Below are 20,653 nucleotides of genomic sequence, written 5' to 3' on the forward strand. Positions count from 1 at the left end.
CAACACAAGAAATTATCAATTCCAGCCCTGAGCACCCCCCAGAGCCCCAGGATCCCTGAGGCTGGAAAAGCCCTCTGGGATCACCAAATGCAGCCTGATCCCCTCCCTGTCCCCAGCTCTGAGTGCCACCCCCAGGAATTCCTGGGACACCTCCAGGGATGGGCACTGCAAACCCCCCTGGGCAAGGAGGGAGGCCTGAGCCCCCTTTCCATGGGGAAATTCCTGCTGAAACACCAAATACTGCTAAAGCAGGGATCAGGGGAGGTTTAGGTCAGGGTGGAAGATCACCAATTCCAAAACCCAGCACAGAAAATCCTCTCATTGTGAGACTGAATCCACCTTGTTCTGACACTGACTGATGGCCACAATTTGAACCAGCACCAAAATTTACAGCCTGAACTTGGGAAACCTGGCAGCAGTGGACAAGGGGAGCAGTTGGAAGCTGCAGGATTTAGATTATATAGAAGAATAATTATACAGAATTTAGATTATATAAAAGAAGAAGTTTTATACAGTGAGGGTGGGCAGGCCCTGGCACAGGGTGCCCAGAGCAGCTGGGGCTGCCCCTGGATCCTTGGCAGTGCCCAAGGCCAGGCTGGACAGGGCTGGGAGCACCTGGGACAGGGAGAGGTGACCCTGGGACAGTGGGAGGGGTCCCTGGGACAGTGGGAGAGGTCCCTGCCATGGCAGGGCTGGCACTGGATGGGTTTAAGGTCCCTCCACCCCAAACCAGACAGGATTCTGTGACTTTATGACCCTGAGCAGTTTTAGGGAAGCAGAACAAGCAGCACCAGCTCCTCCCTGGGCCCTCAGCTCTGCTGACAGTGAGGAAATGCTCACTGTATAAATAATAAAGAGACACACACTCAGTCACCTGGAGCTGCTGCTGGCCCCTCCTGAGCCCCAGTTTTATACCCTCAGACACAGCAGGGCTGAATCCAGCCCTCAGCAAAGCAAAGGAAAAGCATTTCCAGCTCCATCCATGCTCATCCTGGTGCTCTGCAAAAATCCCCCTGACCTTGGCAGTTCATAGCAAACCACACAGCTCCATGCTCCTGGAGGGGCTGGGGACAGCACAGGGATCCATCCCTGGAGCTGCTCCTGATCAGTTCCACAGCCCAGCTGAGCAAGGGCTGCTGTGCCCTGGGCCTGAAACAGGAACTGGGGAGGTCCTGGCAGTGCCTGGATGCCCTGAAATCAGGGTCAGTGTGGTTGAAACACAGAGTCACAGCTGCCCAAAGCACGGGAGGATGCTGCAGTGGATCCCTGAGGAATTCCATGGAATTCCTGCAGGAGCCACACATTTCATAAGCCCTGCAGAATCATGGAAACTCCTGAGAGGGAAGGAACCCCCAGGGACCATCCCAGTCCAGCCCCAAATTCCCTCCATGATCACATCCTGCTTTCCTTCCTCAGAGCTGCCCCTTGCACCCTGCACAGGCAACTGAGCTGATGGGATGCTCCAGAGTCTGGAGGAATTGAATTTCCCCATGAAAGGGTGCTCAGGTTTGAGTGCCCATCCCTGGGGGTGTCCCAGGAACACCTGGAGGTGGCACCGAGTGCCCAGGGCTGGGGACAAGGTGGGCACTGGGCACAGCTGGCACTCCATGGGCTGGGAGGCTTTTCCAGACTCAGTGACTCTGATGCCACCACGATTATTAATGCATTAACCCCTCCAAAGTGGGCTCCCAGAGGAGCAGAAGGATCAGAAGTGCCACAGCTCTCCTTGGGAAGGAGACAGAGCAGCTAAAATGGTTCCCTGTACAGTTTTAGCTTTTTGGGAAGACAAGCTTCCAGTAAAACCAGGTCAAATCCCACCAATGCAGCCAGCAGGAGTGGCTGTTATTTTTCAGTCTTTGAAGGTCAGTGCCTTTGGAGAAATCAATCTGAGTTTGGTTTGCTGAAGCCCCAGTGTGAAAGCACCCAGCAACCTGCCCAGGGCCAGGGCTCCTCCCCTCATATCCTAAATTGCATAAACCCAAAACCATGTCAAGATGTTGTAACTACCTAATCCTCATCAGAATCACAAGATAGTATTTGCATCTGGCTCGTGGATCAAAGGATTGTTTTTATATAAACAAATTTCAGGCAGCGCTGGCTAAAGAGATAATCTGGAGCAAATGGGCAGTGCCAGCAGCAGCCCCTAATCCCAGGGGACAGCACCATGGCCAGCACGTCCCTGCAGCACCTGCAGCCTGCCCCAGGCTCCCCTGAGGGCACAGGGGGCTCTGGAGGGCTCTGGGGGGCTCGAGTGCCTGTGCAGGTTTTATCACAGCTGTAAAACGCTGACACTGAGAGGAAAATGTGAGTGGAAACACTGAGGGACAGAGAGTGACCCAGCTGGTGACTCTGAACAAGGAGTGTCATCTCCTTCCATCCATTCCTTTAAATGTTCTGCCTCAAAATCACCTGCAGAGCTGCCCCAGCCCTGATCCAGCAGCACAGGGAGCTGGAGCCCGGCTGGAGAGCTGGCAATGTTCATCTGGAGAGGAGAAGCTCCAGGGAGAGCTCAGAGCCCCTGGCAGGGCCTGGAGGGGCTCCAGGAGAGCTGGAGAGGGACTGGGGACAAGGATGGAGGGACAGGACACAGGGAATGGCTCCCACTGCCAGAGGGCAGGGATGGATGGGAGATTGGGAATTGGGAATTGCTCCTGTGAGGGTGGGGAGGGGTTGGCACAGATGTGCCCAGATGTGGTGGGCATCACTTTTGTGAGGTAAACCCAGCACAGCAGAGCAGCTGTGGCTGCCCCTGGGTCCCTGGCAGTGCCCAGGCCAGGCTGGACAGGGCTGGGAGCACCCTGGGACAGGGGCAGGTGTCCCTGCCATGGCAGGGGTGGCACTGGGTGGGATTTCAGGTCCTTTCCAGCCCAAACCAGTCTGGGTTTGTGATGTAACTGGGATTCTCTGATGTAACTGTGGGGCAGGAATGGGGCTGGACAGACTGTGAGAGGGAAAAGGTTTAACGTCTCATCTGAGCCAAAAATGCAAATATCATCGTGTGCTGATCTCCCTTTGATCCCTGTGGAACTCTGGGCTGTGGGGAACACTCTCCATCTCCCCTTTCCTACCTGACCAAGTGCCTGAACCCCTCTGGCTACAGCAAATCCTGCTGCAAAGAAAGCACCCATTCCTGGTGTGGGAAGGGAGGGAACAGCCGGAGGAGCCGAGGTGTGCCCGGGTTTGGGCTCTGCAGCCGGGACAGAGGGCAGCAGGGCCAGCAGAGCCACCTCGTGGTGACACCGCTGTCCCAGAGCCACCGCTGGGACTGGTGCGCTCAAACCGAGCCCATCCCTCCTGGCAGGCAGGGTTGGGTCCTGCAGGGCTCAATCCCACGGGAATGGGGCCCAGGGAGCCCCCCCAGCCCCTGGGGAGGGGAGTGCAGGGCAATGAACCCCGGGCTCAAGGACAGGTTAATACATGGAATAAAATAATAGAGTTATAATAGTGAAAAGAGAGAGGGGGATTGCTCAGCCTGGAGAAAAGGGGGATCAGGGGAAACCTTGTGGCTCTGCACAGCTCCTGACAGGAGGGCACAGCCAGGGGGATTTGGGATCTTATCCCAGGGAACAGGGACAGGAGCAGAGGGAACGGCCTCAGGCTCAGGGTGGAAATTGGGAACAATTATTTCCTGGAAGGGGCTGCCCAGATGTGGCACAGCTGCCCAGGGCAGAGGGGAGTCCCCATCCCTGCAGGGATTTAAATCCCAGTGGATGTGGCACTTGGGGACAGGTCAGGGTGGCCCTGGCAGTGCTGGGCATGGTTGGACTCCGTGGTCTCTGAGGGCTTTTCCTGATTCTGAGGATAAAAGCCAAGAGGGACCAGGGGTGCCCAATGCCCTGGGCCAGCAGCCCTGAGCAATGCCCAGCCTGTCCCAGCAGTGCCTGGCAGCTCCTGGCCACCTCTCCCAGTTCCCACTGGGCAGGATGTGATATCCCAGTGCTGTGGGACATCCCTGTGGCCAGGTGGGATCAGCTCCCCTGGCCATGCCCCCACCCTCCTGGCACCTCCCTGCCTGAGCCTGGCAAAGCAAAAACTCCTCGGGAACATCCAAACCACCCAGGTGTCACCAGCACCACTCCCACAGCCACCTCCAAACACAGCACTGCCCCAGCCAGGGAGAAAATCAACCCCATCCCAGCCCAGACCAGGACAATCCCCTCCAAAAAATCCTGTACTCGAGGTTAAAGCTCACCAAGGGGTCTGTGAGCAGTGCAAGGAGGCAGAACACAGGGACTGAGCAGGAGGGCACGTCCCAGCACAGAGCACAGAGCTGCCCTTTGGTATGGGCACAGTTCCCCACCAGGGACACAATTCCTCATCAGGGACACAATTCCCCACCAGGAACACAATTCCTCATCAGGAACACAATTCCTGACCAGGAACACAATTCCTCATCAGGGACACAATTCCTCATCAGGGACACAATTCCTGACCAGGAACACAATTCCTGACCAGGGACACAATTCCTCATCAGGAACACAATTCCTCATCAGGGACACAATTCCTCATCAGGAACACAATTCCTGACCAGGAACACAATTCCTGACCAGGAACACAATTCCTGACCAGGGACACAATTCCTCATCAGGGACACAATTCCTGACCAGGGACACAATTCCTCATCAGGGACACAATTCCTGACCAGGGACACAATTCCCCACCAGGAACACAATTCCTGACCAGGAACACAATTCCTCATCAGGGACACAATTCCACACCAGGAACACAATTCCTGACCAGGAACACAATTCCTGACCAGGAACACAATTCCACACCAGGAACACAATTCCTCACCAGGAACCATCACTGCACAGACAATCCTGCTCCTCATCTCAGCTGAAACACTGCCCAGGAGCTCTGCTGCAAATCATTAAACCCTCCCCAGTGTTTTCCCTTCCTTGGAATGTGCTCCCATCTGAAATCCCATCATCCCACCACATCAGCACCCGAATGAAAGTGCTGCTGCAGCCTCCAGGATTTCCTGGGAGCTCCAGAGGACCCTGAGAGCCTTGGAATTGCCAAGGAAAGCAGGCAGCACACTGCCCTTGCTGCTATGTAAGGCCCACAAGGTCAAAAGGGATTATCCCAGAATTTTATCCCAAATTACCACGTCCAGCCAGGTGTGAGGAAGAGCTGACCCGTTTCTCCCTGGTACTTTAGGAGTTAACATTATTAAAGCTTTGTTCTAGGACAGATTTTTAGTGCTCATCACAGGTCCCTGCTCTTCTCCCCTCTCTGAACTCACCCAGCCCAGGCTGGGGCCCAGCTCAACATTAAACTCTCCCAATCTGGCTCCTGGGTTTAGGGAAAAAAGTGAAAGAAAACCCTGGAGCAGAGCTGGAGCAGCTAAAGCCTGACAGGACGGAGGATTAAACCTCTTCTGACTGGGCAAAGACAATCTGAGGAGCACAGACCGTGATGTCAGAACACATTTGTGCCTTTTAACATAAATAAATGAACGAGGGGAGGCTGCAGAGCCTGAGCTCTGCAGGCTGCTCCTCTCCCTCAGGAAAGCCAGGCTGTCTGGAGCCAGGGACATGGAACTCTCTCTGCTATGCCCCAAAAACTTGGGGTCACACTCAAACACGGAACTGCGACACCAACACCCCCTCAGGGCCCTGTAAACCTCACCCAGAGCTCATTTATTTATTCTGGAGCCTCAGTAAATGAAACTTATTCAGCTTTACTGCCTTTTTAAACTGTTACAAATCTTAAATAAACTTCATGGAAGAAACAGGTATCTGTTTTTCCCTGGATATCACACACTTCTATCCAAACTCCACACCCACAATCCCAGTTCTGTAATTCCATTTTGGGAGCTTCTCCACAGCCCCAGGTCAATGCAGTTTTCTCCTGAGGGTCCGTGCCTTTCAACACAGAAAATCTGAAATTCTCAGCAGCCAGGGCTGCACCAGGTACCCTCAGCACTTCAGGGAAAAACAGATCAGAGAAATTAAGACATTCCAGGACCAAATCCTGAGCCTGGCCTGTGGTTACTGACCCTGCTTTAGGCTTCAGTCCTCCCGTGCTGGTCCAGGCTGGGAAAGCTGAACAGCTCCACTCAACAACTCCTCCATCTCCTCACCAGGGTCTCGTCTGCATCTTGCCAAAGGTTTAGATCATGCTCCTGACTGCTCTCCAGCTCTCCCAAAAAAGGGAAAAACCAATCTCCAAAGCAAGGGTAAGAAACTGCATCCCCCCTTGCCACGGAGGAGGAAACGAGCTCTGCTCAAGCAGCCCCAGGATGGGCTGCAGAGAGGGGAGAGAGGGGCTGGAAAAGCCAGGAGAGCCCAGAATCCCTGAATTACTGAGGCTGGCAAAGCCCTCCCAGCCCCCTGAGTCCCAGCTGTGCCCAGTGCCCACCTGGTCCCAGCCCTGAGCACCCAGTGCCACCTCCAGGGTTCCTGGGACACCTCCAGGGATGGGCACTGCCAACCTCCCTGGGCAGCCCCTGCCAGTATTGAATAACCCTTTCCATGAAGGAATTCCTCCTGAAATTCTGCTTCTGCCCCCCAGTATTTGTGCCTGAGCTCTCACAGAGTTTTAATTACTGAGCAAAGCCCAAAGGCCTCGTTACCCCCAGCCCAAGGTCCTGGAGTTATGTGGAATAATGAGTTGGGACAGTGATGCCCTAAAAACTAGAAAGTTAAACCCCAAGGTATCAATAGCAATGTCCAGGGATCCACAGCTGGCAGGACACACTTAAGAGCCTTGTATCTCACACCAATATTGTGAAATGATTTTAGCACTGAGAAATCCTGTGCTGAGATGGTTCAGGATCTGCAGCTTCTACAACAAAGGATTGCTTTAAAATACTCTCAAATCACATACAAGGTGTTAACAAATCTTCATTTTTCTCTGCTTCTGCAATGCTATAATAAAAATAAAATAAATAATACACATCGGAACTGCCCAAATTCCAAGTTTTATAATAATCCCTTTGCCCATCCCTCCTGCTCATTTGGTGCCATTTAATAACTGTGTCAGCATGGAAAATTCAAGGTTACATTTTCTGTATTACAAGGCACCCAGTGCACTTCTAATCAAAGCAAATAAATGCCTTGAACAGAGCAGAACTCCCCACGCTGTGGTCCTGGAGGTTCTGTTCATTCTGAGGAATCACATCCCACCTTCCTCAGCACTGATGAGCAGCAGCATTAAAGCAAAAAAAGAAAACTTCTTCTGAAGAAGTCATCAAGTTACCAAAGGTTTTCCTCTTCCTGAGCACAGATCAAGGCCACAAAACAAATAAAATCATCAAGGCACTGCTGGTCAGTGACAATTCCCACTTGGGCAGGGAGGGAACAGCACACAAGCAAAGGAGCAATAATTTAAATTGTTCACTGGGAAAGAAACCCATTGCATGATCCCAAATCTCACTCTTTTCCCTTTCACACAGGGAAGCATCTGTTTAAAAATCTCTTTTTCCTGCGGAGTTTTTGATAAAGCTCTTAACACAAATGAATTGGTGATGTTCCACCTCAAACTCCTGGGGCAGTTCTGGGGTCCCCAGGTCCAGGACAGACCCTGAGGGGCTGGAATGTGACCAGGGCAGGGAACAGAGCTGGGAAGGGGCTGCAGAATCCCTGAGGAGCTGGGCAGGGGCTGCAGAATCCCTGAGGAGCTGGTCAGGGGCTGCAGAATCCCTGAGGAGCTGGGAAGGGGCTGCAGAATCCCTGAGGAGCTGGGCAGGGGCTGCAGAATCCCTGAGGAGCTGGGCAGGGGCTGCAGAATCCCTGAGGAGCTGGGCAGGGGCTGCAGAATCCCTGAGGAGCTGGGCAGGGGCTCACCTGGAGCAAAGGAGGCTCAGGGGCCCTTGTGGTTCTGCACAGCTCCTGACAGGAGGGCACAGCCAGGGAAGGGTCAGGCTGTGCCCAGGGAACAGGGACAGGAGGAGAGGGAATGGCCTCAAGGGCAGGTTCAGGTGGATATTGGGAATATTCCTCCTGGAAAGTCTGTCCAGCCCTGGCCCAGCTGCCCAGGGCATGGTGGAGGCCCCATTGCTGGAGGGATTGAAATCCCCGTGGATGTGGCACTTGGGGACATGGTCAGTGGTGGCCTTGGCAGTGCTGGGTTTGATGATCTCCAAGATCTTTTCCAACCTTAATGATTCCATGACTCTAAATACCAGCTGGGCTGGAAAGTGCTCAGCAGCAGCAGCAGCAGAGGCAGCAGCATGTTTTGGTGCCATGCACACAACCAGCACAGCCAAAGAAATCCAAGTAAATAAACCTTGGGCCAGAACCATGGGATTCAGCTGGCAAACATTTGGGAGATGATGAACATTCCCATCTTCCAGTTCATCATCCACCTTTCCTGCTTGGCTCTGCCATGCCCCAGAGTGGGGGCACCTTGCACAGCTCTGCTGTTTCGGGACACTGCTTGTGGAATTTGGTCAGTGCTTCCTCTGAGAGCCCCAAAAGCACCAACCCCAAACATGGGTGTAAAGCAGAGCCTCTCCCTCAATGGGGTGGCGAGCAGGGAGAGGCAAAAAGCAGCAAACAGGGCTTGACCTCAGCCTTGCCTTTTGCCATAAGCCTGTCAGACTGAGGCCTGCAGCAGGGCAGCTCCTGTCCCAGCAGTGTCACAGATGTCCCAGCTGTGCAGTGGCAGCTTTGGAGACACTTGGGGCACTTACGTTCCACGGCAATGCCGTCCACGTGGCCTTTGCTTTTGGGCTCCTGGGAGCCAGGCCTGGCCTGCTCCTCATCATCCAGCAGGGGCACGTAGTCTGTCTTGTCCACAGTCTCCCCCACCACGTCATCAAACTTCTCAGCCTCCAGCGTGGCGATGAAATCTCTCTTCACCTCCTCCTCCACGTCCGGGGGCGGCTCCGTCAGAGCGTCGGCCAGGCTCAGGGAGTGGTCCAGGTCAGCCATGCCTGAGCACTGCAACAGCCAGGGAGAGAGAGAGAGAGAGAGAGAGCTCCATCAGACATGTCTGGGCACTGCACACCCCCTGTGCCTGTGCACCAACCCTTTGTGCAGTGCTCAGTAACCCCCAGATGTTCCTAAACCCCCCATGTCCCCTGTGCCTTTACACCAACCCTTTGTGCAGTGCTCAGTAACCCCCAGATGTTCCTAAACTCCCTATGACCCCTGTGCCATTACACCAAACCTTTGTGCAGTGCTCAGTAACCCCCAGATGTTCCTAAACCCCCCATGTCCCCTGTGCCTGTGCACCAAACCTTTGTGCAGTGCTCAGTAACCCCCAGATGTTCCTAAACTCCCTATGACCCCTGTGCCATTACACCAAACCTTTGTGCAGTGCTCAGGAATTCTCAGATGTTCCTAAACCCCCCCACGTCCCCTGTGCCTTTACACCAACCCTTTGTGCAGTGCACAGTAACCCCCAGATGTTCCTAAACCCCTCCATGTCCCCTGTGCACCAAACATTTGTGCAGTGCTCAGGAACTCCCAGATGTATCTAAACCTCCCCAAAGGATCAGAAATAAACTGGGATCATCTAAAGCAGGTTTAGCTCATGGATGTGACATTTATGGGGTGTTTTATCAGAACCTTGAATAAAAAAAGGTAAAAAATAATGCCCAGCACCTGGCCAGGGTGGCCATGGTGTGACACTGCCCTGGAACCCAGCCAGGGAGACAGAGAGAGCTCCATCAGACATCCCTGCCCACTGCATGTCCCCTGTGCCTTCAGACCAAACCTTTGTGCAGTGCTCAGTAACCCCCAGATGTTCCTAAACCCCCCATGTCCCCTGTGCCTTCAGACCAAACCTTTGTGCAGTGCTCAGGAATTCCCAGATGTTCCTAAACCCCCCATGTCCCCTGTGCCTTCAGACCAAACCTTTGTGCAGTGCTCAGGAATTCCCAGATGTTCCTAAACCCCCCCGCAATGGATCAGAAATAAACTGGGATCATATAAAGCAGGTTTAGCTCGTGGATGTGACATTTCATGGGGTCTTTTATCAGAACCTTGAATAAAAAGGTAAAAAGCACCACCTAGCACCTGGCCAGGGTGGCCAGGGTGTGACATTGGCCTGCCCCAGATCTGGAGTTAATGCCACCCCAGATATGGAGCTAATGCCACCCCATATCTGGAGTTAATGTCACCCCAGATCTGGAGCTAATGCCACCCCAGTTCTGGAGTTAATGCCACCCCAGATCCAGAGTTAATGTCACCCCAGATCCAGAGTTAATGTCACCCCAGTTCTGGAGGTAATGTCACCCAGATCCAGAGTTAATGTCACCCCACATCCGGAGTTAATGTCACCCCAGTTCTGGAGTTAATGTCACCCCATATCTGGAGTTAATGACACCCCTGAGCAGCACAAATGACGCAAGGGAATTTAGTGCTGGGTTTGACTCCACCCAGCTCCCCTATGGAGATTAGGATTTTACATAATCTCTGATGTATATACTTCAGTGCTGCTCCTGATCCCTCCCAGAGGGTCCTGCAGCACATCCCTGTCCTCAGCAAACCTTGCTAATCCCAGCAAACCCCCTCCAGCCCTGGGATTTGGGAGGGAAAGTGACGTTTTAATAATGTTGACATGAAAAAAATACAGCAAAATGCACACGTAGGCATTATATCCACAGCTATGAGCTGGAAACAGAGGGGAAATAATCACCAGTTATCCCTCTCTGATTTGCATCCCTGTGTTCAATTTATTCCTGGCACCAAGCTGAAAAAATGCACCTGAACTGACTCATCTGCAGCCTTCAGGTTGGCACAACACACTCCCATCACCAATTCTTCACTTTTTCACTTTGCAGCTTTTTGAGGCCATCCTTGGAACAGAAAGGCTGCAATGCACAGACAGGCTTTGTCCCCAGTCCCTCTCCAGCTCTCCTGGAGATCCTGGAGGGGCTCTGAGCTGTCCCTGGATCTCCCCTGTCCAGGTGAGCATTCCTGCTCCTGGATCTCCCCTGTCCAGGTGAGCATTCCTGCCCCTGCATTTCCCCTGTCCAGGTGAGCATTCCTGCCCCTGCATTTCCCCTGTCCAGGTGAGCATTCCTGCTCCTGGATCTCCCCTGTCCAGGTGAGCATTCCTGCCCCTGGATCTCCCCTGTCCAGGTGAGCATTCCTGCCCCTGGATCTCCCTTACCCAGGTGAGCATTCCTGCCCCTGGATCTCCCCTGTCCAGGTGAGCATTCCTGCCCCTGGATCTCCCCTGCCCAGGTGAGCATTCCTGCCCCTGGATCTCCCCTGTCCAGGTGAGCATTCCTGCCCCTGGATCTCCCCTGTCCAGGTGAGCATTCCTGCCCCTGCATTTCCCCTGTCCAGGTGAGCATTCCTGCCCCTGGATCTCCCCTGCCCAGGTGAGCATTCCTGCCCCTGGATCTCCCCTGTCCAGGTGAGCATTCCTGCCCCTGGATCTCCCTTACCCAGGTGAGCATTCCTGCCCCTGGATCTCCCCTGCCCAGGTGAGCATTCCTGCCCCTGGATCTCCCCTGTCCAGGTGAGCATTCCTGCCCCTGGATCTCCCTTACCCAGGTGAGCATTCCTGCCCCTGGATCTCCCCTGTCCAGGTGAGCATTCCCAGCTCCCCCAGCCCAGCTCCAGCCTCTCCTTAGGAGCACCAGGAGCTGCTGCCACAGAGCTGCAGCCACAGGGACACAAGGGACACAAGGGACACTTGTTGAGCTGGGTCAGGAGGATGACCCCAGTGGGCACTGAGCAGCAGCCCAGGCCTGCTGCCCTCCATGGGGTGGCAGAACACAGCTCCTCTTGTTCCCAAAACACAAAGGCTCCTACTCCTTGAACTCCAGGAAATTCTGTGTCAGCACTGCAGGGCCAGCACATACCTACAGGCTCCAGCCTCACATTCCTGGGGAACAATAGGGTCCCACTGACAGTGGTGTTTCTGTCCTTCCAGGCAAGTCTATTACGGAAAATAATTCAGTGCAAGCTCTTCTTTTGCATTCTTTGAACAATGAAAGGTCAGGCTTGCAGGCAGAGCACACTTCAGGAGCAACTGCAGTTCTTGGTGGCTTAGATAAAGGCCCTGAGTCACAGCTTGGAAATCCAGAGGTGAAAAGTTTGGAGCTCTTAACCCCCCGTGCAGGGTCACACTTGAATGAATTATGGTCAGTAAAAAAAAACCAACATTTTATATTTAAATGAAAAAGGCTTATAAAAAGGTTTCTTTCAGAGTTTCTGGCTATTTTAAGACAAATCATGTGCACACAACTGGCTGCATCACCTGCAGGGAGCACCAGCCAGGGAAGGCACTTCCAGAAGTTTCATCCCTGCACTGAGCAGCCTCCAAGGAACAAATGGGGCTCAGACAGAGACAATTTTTCAGGCACATCCTCCTTTGTTTTCAACTCACAAGTGAACTGATGGCTTTAGGTCACTGAGCCTCAATGTGCAGTGATGAACATTTAATCATCATCTTCTGAAAATGTCATTTAGCATCAGAAGTTAAAACAATATTTACATTTCCCAGCAAGCTGCATCATGAGCACAGAGTGGATGGAAAAGTCCCCTGAGTCCATCCAGCCCAGCCATCCCCCAGCACTGCCAAGGCCACCCCTGACCATGTCCCCAGGTGCCACATCCACAGGGATTTTAAATCCCTTCACCAATGGGGACTCCAGCACTGCCCTGGGCAGCTGGGCCAGGCCTGGACAGACTTTCTGGGGAAGGAATTTCCCAATATCCACCCTGAACTCCCCTGGCCCAGCTGGAAGCTGTTTCCCCCTGTCCTGTGCCTGTTCCCTGGATGTGGAGTGGCTGCCCTCCATGGAAGAGGTGCCATAAAATAAATGGGATTTGTGGGGCTTGTGGCACTGTGCTGCTAGTTCAGGTGTGATCTACACTGGAGTGATCTACTTTCTGGGGAAGAACAATAATGAGGATATACAGCCTTATCAGCAGGGCATTTCCTTGGCCATATTTAGCTAAACAGGGAGTGCAGGAAGGATGCATAAAAATAAACCAGTGTACCTAAGAAAAACCATTTCAAATACAGCACTGGTGTCCCAGACAGGCAGGAACACTGGCACAGACTGCAGGGATCCCTCCTCAGCCCAGGTGGGCTCCAAGGACAGCCACAACCCTGGGAATTCCTCCTTTTCCCTCTCTGCTCTTACAGCCAAATTCCCAATTCCCTGTCTAAGGCACGAGGGAAATGAGGATATTGCAGGGATTGTGCCCAAGGAGCACATCCATGTGTTGAGCAGCTCAGAGAGACAGATGCTCCCACCCCACATCCATCCATATCAGAGCTGCCTGGGGAGCACGAAAGGATCCTGCACCTCACCCCCTGCCTCCCCAGCTCTGGGAGTCACACACTAACAGAGCACAGGGAAGGGGAATTCTGGCATTAACCTGGGGGTGAAGGGGAAAAACTGAGGAGTGGCAGAGATTTCTGAAGGCAGAGGTTTAAGAATGCACTGAATTTCCTCATGGAAAGGGGGTCAGGCACTGAACTGCCCAGGGAGGTTTGGAGTGCCCATCTGTGACTGTGTTCACAGGGGTTTTTAGGTGAGGGAAGAGACAAGAATGTTGACTCTATGTTCAGGAGGCTTGATTTATTGTTAATGATATACATTACATTAAAACTATACTGAAAAGAATAGAAAGAAAAGTTTCATCTCAGAAGGCTAGCTAAGCTAGGAATAGAATAGAATGAATAATAAAAGTTGGTGTCTCAGACAAAAAGTCCAAGCTAACTGGGCTGTGATTGGCCATTAATTATAAACATCCAAGATGGGCCAATCCCAGATGCCCCTGTTGCATTCCACAGCAGATAATCAATGTTTACATTTTGTTCCTGAGGCCTCACAGCTTCTCAGGAGGAAAAATCCTAAGAAAATATGTTTAATGAAAAGATGTCTGTGACATCCATCCCTGAGGGGTCCCAGGAACACCTGGAGGTGGCACTGAGTGCTCTGGGCTGGGGACAGGGTGGGGATGGGGCACAGCTGGGACTCAGGGGGCTGGGAGGGCTTTTCCAGCCTCAGGGATTCTGAATCATGGTTCAGCTGCCCAGGTCCTCGTGGCTGTTAAATCAGCATGGGTGACACCAACCTGACTGCAGGTTTGTACCACGACAGCCTCCAAGGACAGCCCAGCCCTCCCTGACAACAGCAAAGGGAGGAGTTTGCTCCAGGGAAAGGTGTGGAAGGAGCAGGAACAGCCCTGCCACAGTGACAGGGCAAGGAGAAGGGGTTTCCTGCAGCCACACATTCCAGGAAACCTTCAAAGCACCCCAAAGCAAATCCACCCTGTTCCCTGAGCTCACACATTATTTTTACACAGGAGGGTTGTTTAGATCTCTCCTGTTCCAGGCACAGCTGATCTGTTACACTCAGGGTTTGCTCCATCTGCTCTTCTCCAGCTCAGAATCTCTGTGTACTTACTCAGTGAGTAACCTGCTTGTTGGGGTAAATAAAATCCAGCTCTCCTCAGCTGATCTGAACCATTCAGCAGGGTTATTTTAACCCCTTACCCTCCATCCTTGTTCCAAAGAGTTCCAACCCTTCACTGGATTTTAGTCCCAGCTGCCCCATCCCTGGAAGTGTCCCACACTGGTTTGGGTTGGGAAGGACATTAAAGTCCATCCAGTGCCACATCTGCCATGGGCAGGGACACCTTCCACTGTCCCAGGGTGTTGCCAGCCCTGTCCAGCCTGGCCTTTGACACTTTTAGGCATCAGGAGCATCAACAACTTCTCAGGTTGTCAAGAATTTCTCTTCAGCAACTTCCTCACCCAGGTTCTACTTCAAGTGACTCCCTGGAACACCTTCCCAGGGCCATCACCCCACTCACCACCCTCTGGAAAAGGGTGAAAAAACCAAAGCCTGCATGAGCCACAGCCTGAGCTTCCCATCCAGGGAAGAGCAGAATTCCTTTCCTCAACTTTGTGCCTCCATTTTGCAGCTTCCCTGCCTGCTCTGTTGTGTTCCTGCCTCCAGGCACGCACAGGCTTGGAATTTCAAGTTATGATCAGTCTGACCCAGATTCTGTGTTCTTGTCTGAAGACAGAGAAAGAGGAGAGCTGGCACGGGGATGCTGCCCCAAAACCCAAACCTGACAGCCTGTCAAGTGTCCCAACACAATGGCACTCAGTGTGGGACACTGCCTGCCCTCCCTGGCACTGCTGGCACGGGCAATGCTGGGGTTGCTTTTCCCACAGGAGCTCACCCAGGGACCTGGTGATGCCTTGTGAGGCTGCCCTAGAGCAGAGGCTGGACAGAGCTAAAGAATAAAGCAGGGATTTATTAAAAGGCCTCCATGGATCCACCATGGGCAGCACATGAGCCCAGCTAGGGCTGCACCCAAGATGGACCAAAATGGTCCCAAAATGAACCCAAAATGGTCCCAAAATGAACGCAAGATGAACCAAAATGGCCCCAAAATGCACGAGCGCTCCCGGGGTCTCTCCCTGGGATCAGCTCTGCTCCATTTGCACCTTGCAGTTCATTGTCCCATTGCAGCTTTAGCCCAGGCAGTCCCACCCTGCTTGTTTTTCTCTCTCCAGCCCACGGGGTTTGTGCTCTGGGGCTGAGATTTGGCTCATTTGTCCTTGGTGCCCAGCTGGAGCAGGAATTGTTTTGTCTCCCTGCTCTGTGCACAGAGCTCACCATGCCCTGATGTGGAGCTCAGACCCACACACTAAAGCAGCACAGGATCTGAAAATATAAAAGCTGAACCTGAGGCCTCACAGACAGCCCTGCAGTGACAGTGACACAGCATTCCAGCCCCAGAGCCCTGCCAGGTCCCTCCATGGCTCCATCCTGCTCCAAACAGGCTGGACCCAGCCCCTGGCCAGAGAGGGAAGAGAAACCTGCTCCCATCCAGGAGGAGCAGGGAAGGAACACTTCCTCCCTTTTGCTGGTTTAAAGGAGACCCTGATGTCCACACATCCATTATCCCATCAGACCCTCTTGCTCCTGTAAAATTAGCTCCAAACTCCGTCCCAAATGAGATGCCTGGCTGGGAGGAGCAGGGACAGCTCATCATTCCCATTTCTCCTGGGTAAGTCAGGCTGCTTTTCTTAGCTGTGAGTGTTGGGAGCACTGAGCCGTGGCTGCTGAGGAAACAGGAGAGCAGAGATCTGCAGAGTCATCCTCCTTCAGAGCCCCGGAATCCATGGAAAGATTTCTGCATCCATCTCCCAGGGGAGAGGACACAGCGACCGCCTGGGCCGCCGACGTTCCTCACATTCCCTGGCTGGGCACAAAATTCTGTGACCCAATCTGGGCATTTCTGATATTTTGGCACAGCCTAAACCAATGGGATTCACTTGTTTATTGGTTTAAAGTGAAACACAGCAAGAGCTCTGCTTTGTGGCTGTTTCTGGAGTCACAGGAAATCCCTCAGATCACCAGAAGCTTCTCAGAGGCAGAGAGATGGAGGCTGAGAGATCCTTAATGAAATCTTCCCAACACTTAAAATCACACTCAGCTCCAGTGCTGGAAAAACCAGCTCAGAAAGGGTGACCTGGATCCCAGAACCGTATTCAGGCATGATTATGATTCCCCAAGGAGGATGTGCAGGTACCACCCCTGGCAGAGGGAAGGTCTCCAGTTCTTTGGGATCTCCAGACCTGCTGGACCAGCCCAAGCACCCGATGGCATCATCAAAGCAGGATTAATTAGGAGATTCCAGATATTTGCACAGCAAAATCAAACCAAACTTCAGCTTGGAGGTGCTGCTGAGAGCAGAGTGAGCTGGCAGCTTCCCCAGAGCTCCTGGGAGGGCACACAGGGAGGCAGCACATCAAATATTCCTGATTTCTGTGCACGTTTGGACTGCCAGCAAATGGGGATTTCAGGGAGAGTCACAGAGCCACCTCCTCCTTCAGACAACCCAGAAATACAGCAAGGGATGTTCCAGCTATTATTTATAGGCTTAAATGACTGCTGCCCTCCTGTGTGAGAGGCAAGAGACAGTGCAGGAGCAGAGGAGACAGGTTTGGGGACAAAGAGAGCAGATTTGGGGACAAAGGGAGCAGGTTTGGGGACAAAGGGAGCAGGTTTGGGGCATTTGATGATTTTTAGCCTGAACTCCTTAAACAGACAAAGCACTTGTAGGGTTGTTTCCCTTCTCAGCACAAACTCCCTGAGCCTTCTGGCTCACTTTAATTTCTCAGAATAAATTCAGTCAGCCCCAGAGCCTCCAGATTGCTATAGAAAAACCAGAAATGCACAAGTAAAGGGAAAAGAGTTCCTGCTATTGCCTCCACAAGGGAACACAAGGACAACACAGGCTGGACAGGGCTTGGATCACTCTGGGACAATGGAAGGCGTCCCTGCCATGGCAGGGGTGGCACTGGATGGGCTTTGAGGTTCTTTCCAGCCCAAACCAGTCTGGGACTCCAGGATGTGACCATGAAACAGCTCTGAAGGCTTCACACAGATCTCAGGCACTTCCACAGCCCCTCGATGGCCACAGAGCAGACAATAAACAGGAAGTTTTCAGTTCCCACTTCAGATGGGTTTAATGAAGTCCCAGCAGGATCCCAAAGCCGAGGCAGAACTCCAGCCCTGATTGCTTCCCCCTGTCACTGTCTGCTCCAGCCACTTCCCCCTGCACGTCTGGCATCTCCTCCTTCCACCTCTCAGGTCAGAACAGCCTCTCCCACCTGGGCCTCCCACCACAGGGAAATCTGAGGCTCCTCAAGGTGTCCATCAACTGCAGGGTGTCATTCCTTAGGGATTTGGAGCCATTTCTCTGTTTCAAGCATTGATTTTGCTGTTACTGGTGCTGCAAATAAACTCAATTTGCTGCATCCCAGTCCTTAATGATGATTTCTGCTCCGTGATCAGAAACATTCTCATCAGCTCCATTTCCCTGAGGAAAGCACTGATAAGGCCACTGAGCTGTGCCTTCCCCACCATCAATTATTCAGATGCCACATGAATTAGCAGAGCCTGGCAGCAGACAACTCCAGCATCCCTGCCTCGTTGGCAATGTTAAAAAGATTCTCTCAGTTTCTGGAGATTTGAGGAAATTTCTATTTTCTCCCTGCCTCGCAGCCACTCGTGGCTTGGAGAGCTTCAATTTCATGGGGTGCTGAAGTCTCCAAGGAGAAGCAGGCACAAATCCCACTCCAGCCAGAGGCAAGTTGTAAAACAAGCTCCTCTCTCTACATGTGGAGCTCCTGCTCACTGTCAGCTCCAAAGCCATTGCTGAGGGTGGCCCGAAGGCTGCCAGACCAGCATTTCCCAGATTTACTACAGCAGCTCCCACCTGCTCTTTTTAAATGTGGATATTCATTCATACTGGAATTATCTCTATTTGATCCAACCAAAAAAAAAGGAAGATTTTTTTTCTTTAGAGTGCAGGGACTTTAAGGAAAGTGCAGGACCAGAAGGGCACCCAGGATGGCTCAAGGCTCCTTGAGTTCAGCTGTGCTTTGGTGGATATGGGGGTGTCAGTCAAAGGTTGGGAGTCTGTGACTGTGAAGGATTCTGTGAAACTGCAGAGAGCATCCCAGGAACATCACACACTCCAGAACTGCAGCAAGGAAAAGCTCCCAGCACCCATAAAAACTGCACTGGAGCTGCAAGAGTGCTGCAGGAACCATGGCACCAGCAAACCCCACAGGACAATGCACATTCAGAGCTGGAACAAGCCCAGGGTGACAGGGCTGCTTCCAAGGAACCCAGGCTCATCCATGGACCAATGGATGCTCCAGGAGCCTCTCAGCTCTGCAGTGAGCTCTTCAGAGGAGCTCCAGGCCCTGCACTGCTCAAACACAGCCTGTGCCCCAGCCAGAACTGCTTTTACTGACTTGGAAATAATGTTAATCAGGGACATGTAATATTCATGTTACCAACTACTGGAATTCCTCAAAGTCCTGCATTTCACAGAGTGAGCTCCTTGAGGCACCTGGGGCACTCCAGCCTTGACCTTGCTGTGATTCCACCCCACACCTCACTGGTGATCCTGGCACGGCCAAAACCTGCCAGCAGCCAGAGCCTCTGCCCCTTCCCATCCTGCTGCCAGTGCATCCCACAAAGAATTCCCTCCAAAGAGCTCAGCACAGCCCCACAGAGCCAGGATTCCAGAGAGGAGTCCCTGCACACCCATCACATTGCACTGAACATTTCCTGGGGAAGGGGTTTTACAGGATTTCTGTGAGCCAGCGAGGATCCCTGTTTACCCCAGATAGGATCCATATTTACCCCAGAGAGGATCCACATTTACCCCAAAAAGGATCCATATTTACCCCAGAGAGGATCCATGTTTACCCCAAAAAGGATCCATATTTACCCCAGAGAGGATCCACGTTTATCCCAAAAAGGATCCATTTTTACCCCAAAGAGGATCACTGTTTACCCCAGAGAAGATCCTTGTTTAACCCTGATAGAATTTCCTACCAAGGTGGTTGACATAGAAACCAAGAAGGAAAGGAAAGAAGGATAAATAAGAGAAACCTGCAGCTGCCTGTTCCACTGAGCACTTTGTCTCTCCTGACCAATGAGTGAAGTGTAAACTCCCTTTTGTAACTTTTGTAAGACTGTATAAAAGCATGCATGCTGTAATAAAAAGGGTTTGAAGCCTTGTGGAAATGGAGTGTGCTGCTTGGTATTGTCTCTGTTTCATCTACACCAGTTTCCCTCTCTCACAGCACAGCTGCCTGGACAGGACTGATGCCATCACTGCCAGGTGTGATGGAAGGTTCCAGTCTGCACACAAAGGGATCACTGTGGCCAGGGCTGGTGTCAGCAGAGGAAAGGAACAGAGAAACAAATACCAGGACTTCGAGGAATTCCAGTGGTGGGCAACATGAATATTACATGCCCCTGATTAACATTATTTTCAACCCAGTAAAAGCAGTTCAAAAATAAACTCCACATTCTGCACTTATGCAAAATAGAAGTAATTAGCTGGAGTCAGATCTCTGCCAAAGATCAAGGCAGAAGGAATATCCAAATGCAAGAGAACTGGGGAGAATTCCTGTTTGAGCATGGCTGAATGCACACACACACACAGAGGTGTGTGCAGGTACCTGTGTCATGGGATGCTGTCAGAGGATGGTTTGGCTTGGAGGGATCTTAGAGATCATCCAGTGCCACCCCTGGCATGGCAGGGACACCTCCCACTGTCCCAGGTGCTCCCAGCCCTGTCCAGCCTGGCCTTGGGCACTGCCAGGGATCAGGGGCACCACAGCTGCTCTGGGCACCTGTGCCAGGGCCTGCCCACCCTCCCATCCAGGCCTCTGGAGCTCAGCATTTCCATGGCACAGATGCCCTGCTGGATCTCAGTTCAGCTGCACTGAGAGCTCTGCAAACTCTCATTTCAGGCTCTCACCTGCAGGATTTCCATCAGTTCCCTCCTGGCCCTGTTCCAGCCTCCCCTGTGCCCAGGTGAGGAGATTGGCTGTGTTATCAGGGCACTCCACAGCAACTCCTGCTGCTCTCAGGCTCTGGGGAGCCACACTCTGCCCAAGAACCCAGACAGAGAACTCCAGACACCCAGGAGAGCAGCCCTGCCACATTCCTGGGAATTGCAATTCCTGCAATTGCTCTGCACTTGCCCAAAAGCCTGAGGGGGGTTTTGCAACTTCCCTGTGGAAGGAAGGCAGCACCAGAGAGGCAGCTCAGCTCCTCAGCCCCAGACAGGGCCCTGAGCCACCCCCAAACCCTCCAGTGACCCCACACTGACCACCAGGGCTGCCCAAAGCCACCACACTGACAACAGTGAAAGTAAAACTGCTCCAGCTGCCCTCCTGT

The 20,653-nt window shown here is 52.7% G+C and overlaps 1 protein-coding gene across 7 annotated transcripts in view; it reads right to left on the minus strand.

The window, feature by feature from the left end:
* MAP4 (microtubule associated protein 4) overlaps positions 1–20,653 on the minus strand; it is a 152,711-nt gene that overhangs the window by 91,897 nt on the left and 40,161 nt on the right. For all 7 annotated transcript variants that reach the window (XM_059489636.1, XM_059489802.1, XM_059489470.1 and 4 more), the window contains exon 3: positions 8,639–8,888. In XM_059489636.1, the coding sequence (XP_059345619.1) occupies positions 8,639–8,879 (241 nt within the window). In that variant the 5' untranslated portion in view covers positions 8,880–8,888. The remainder of the gene's footprint in view (positions 1–8,638; positions 8,889–20,653) is intronic.

The sequence above is a fragment of the Ammospiza nelsoni genome, chromosome 1, assembly GCF_027579445.1.
Source record: "Ammospiza nelsoni isolate bAmmNel1 chromosome 1, bAmmNel1.pri, whole genome shotgun sequence".
In the NCBI taxonomy this organism is placed as follows: domain Eukaryota; kingdom Metazoa; phylum Chordata; class Aves; order Passeriformes; family Passerellidae; genus Ammospiza; species Ammospiza nelsoni.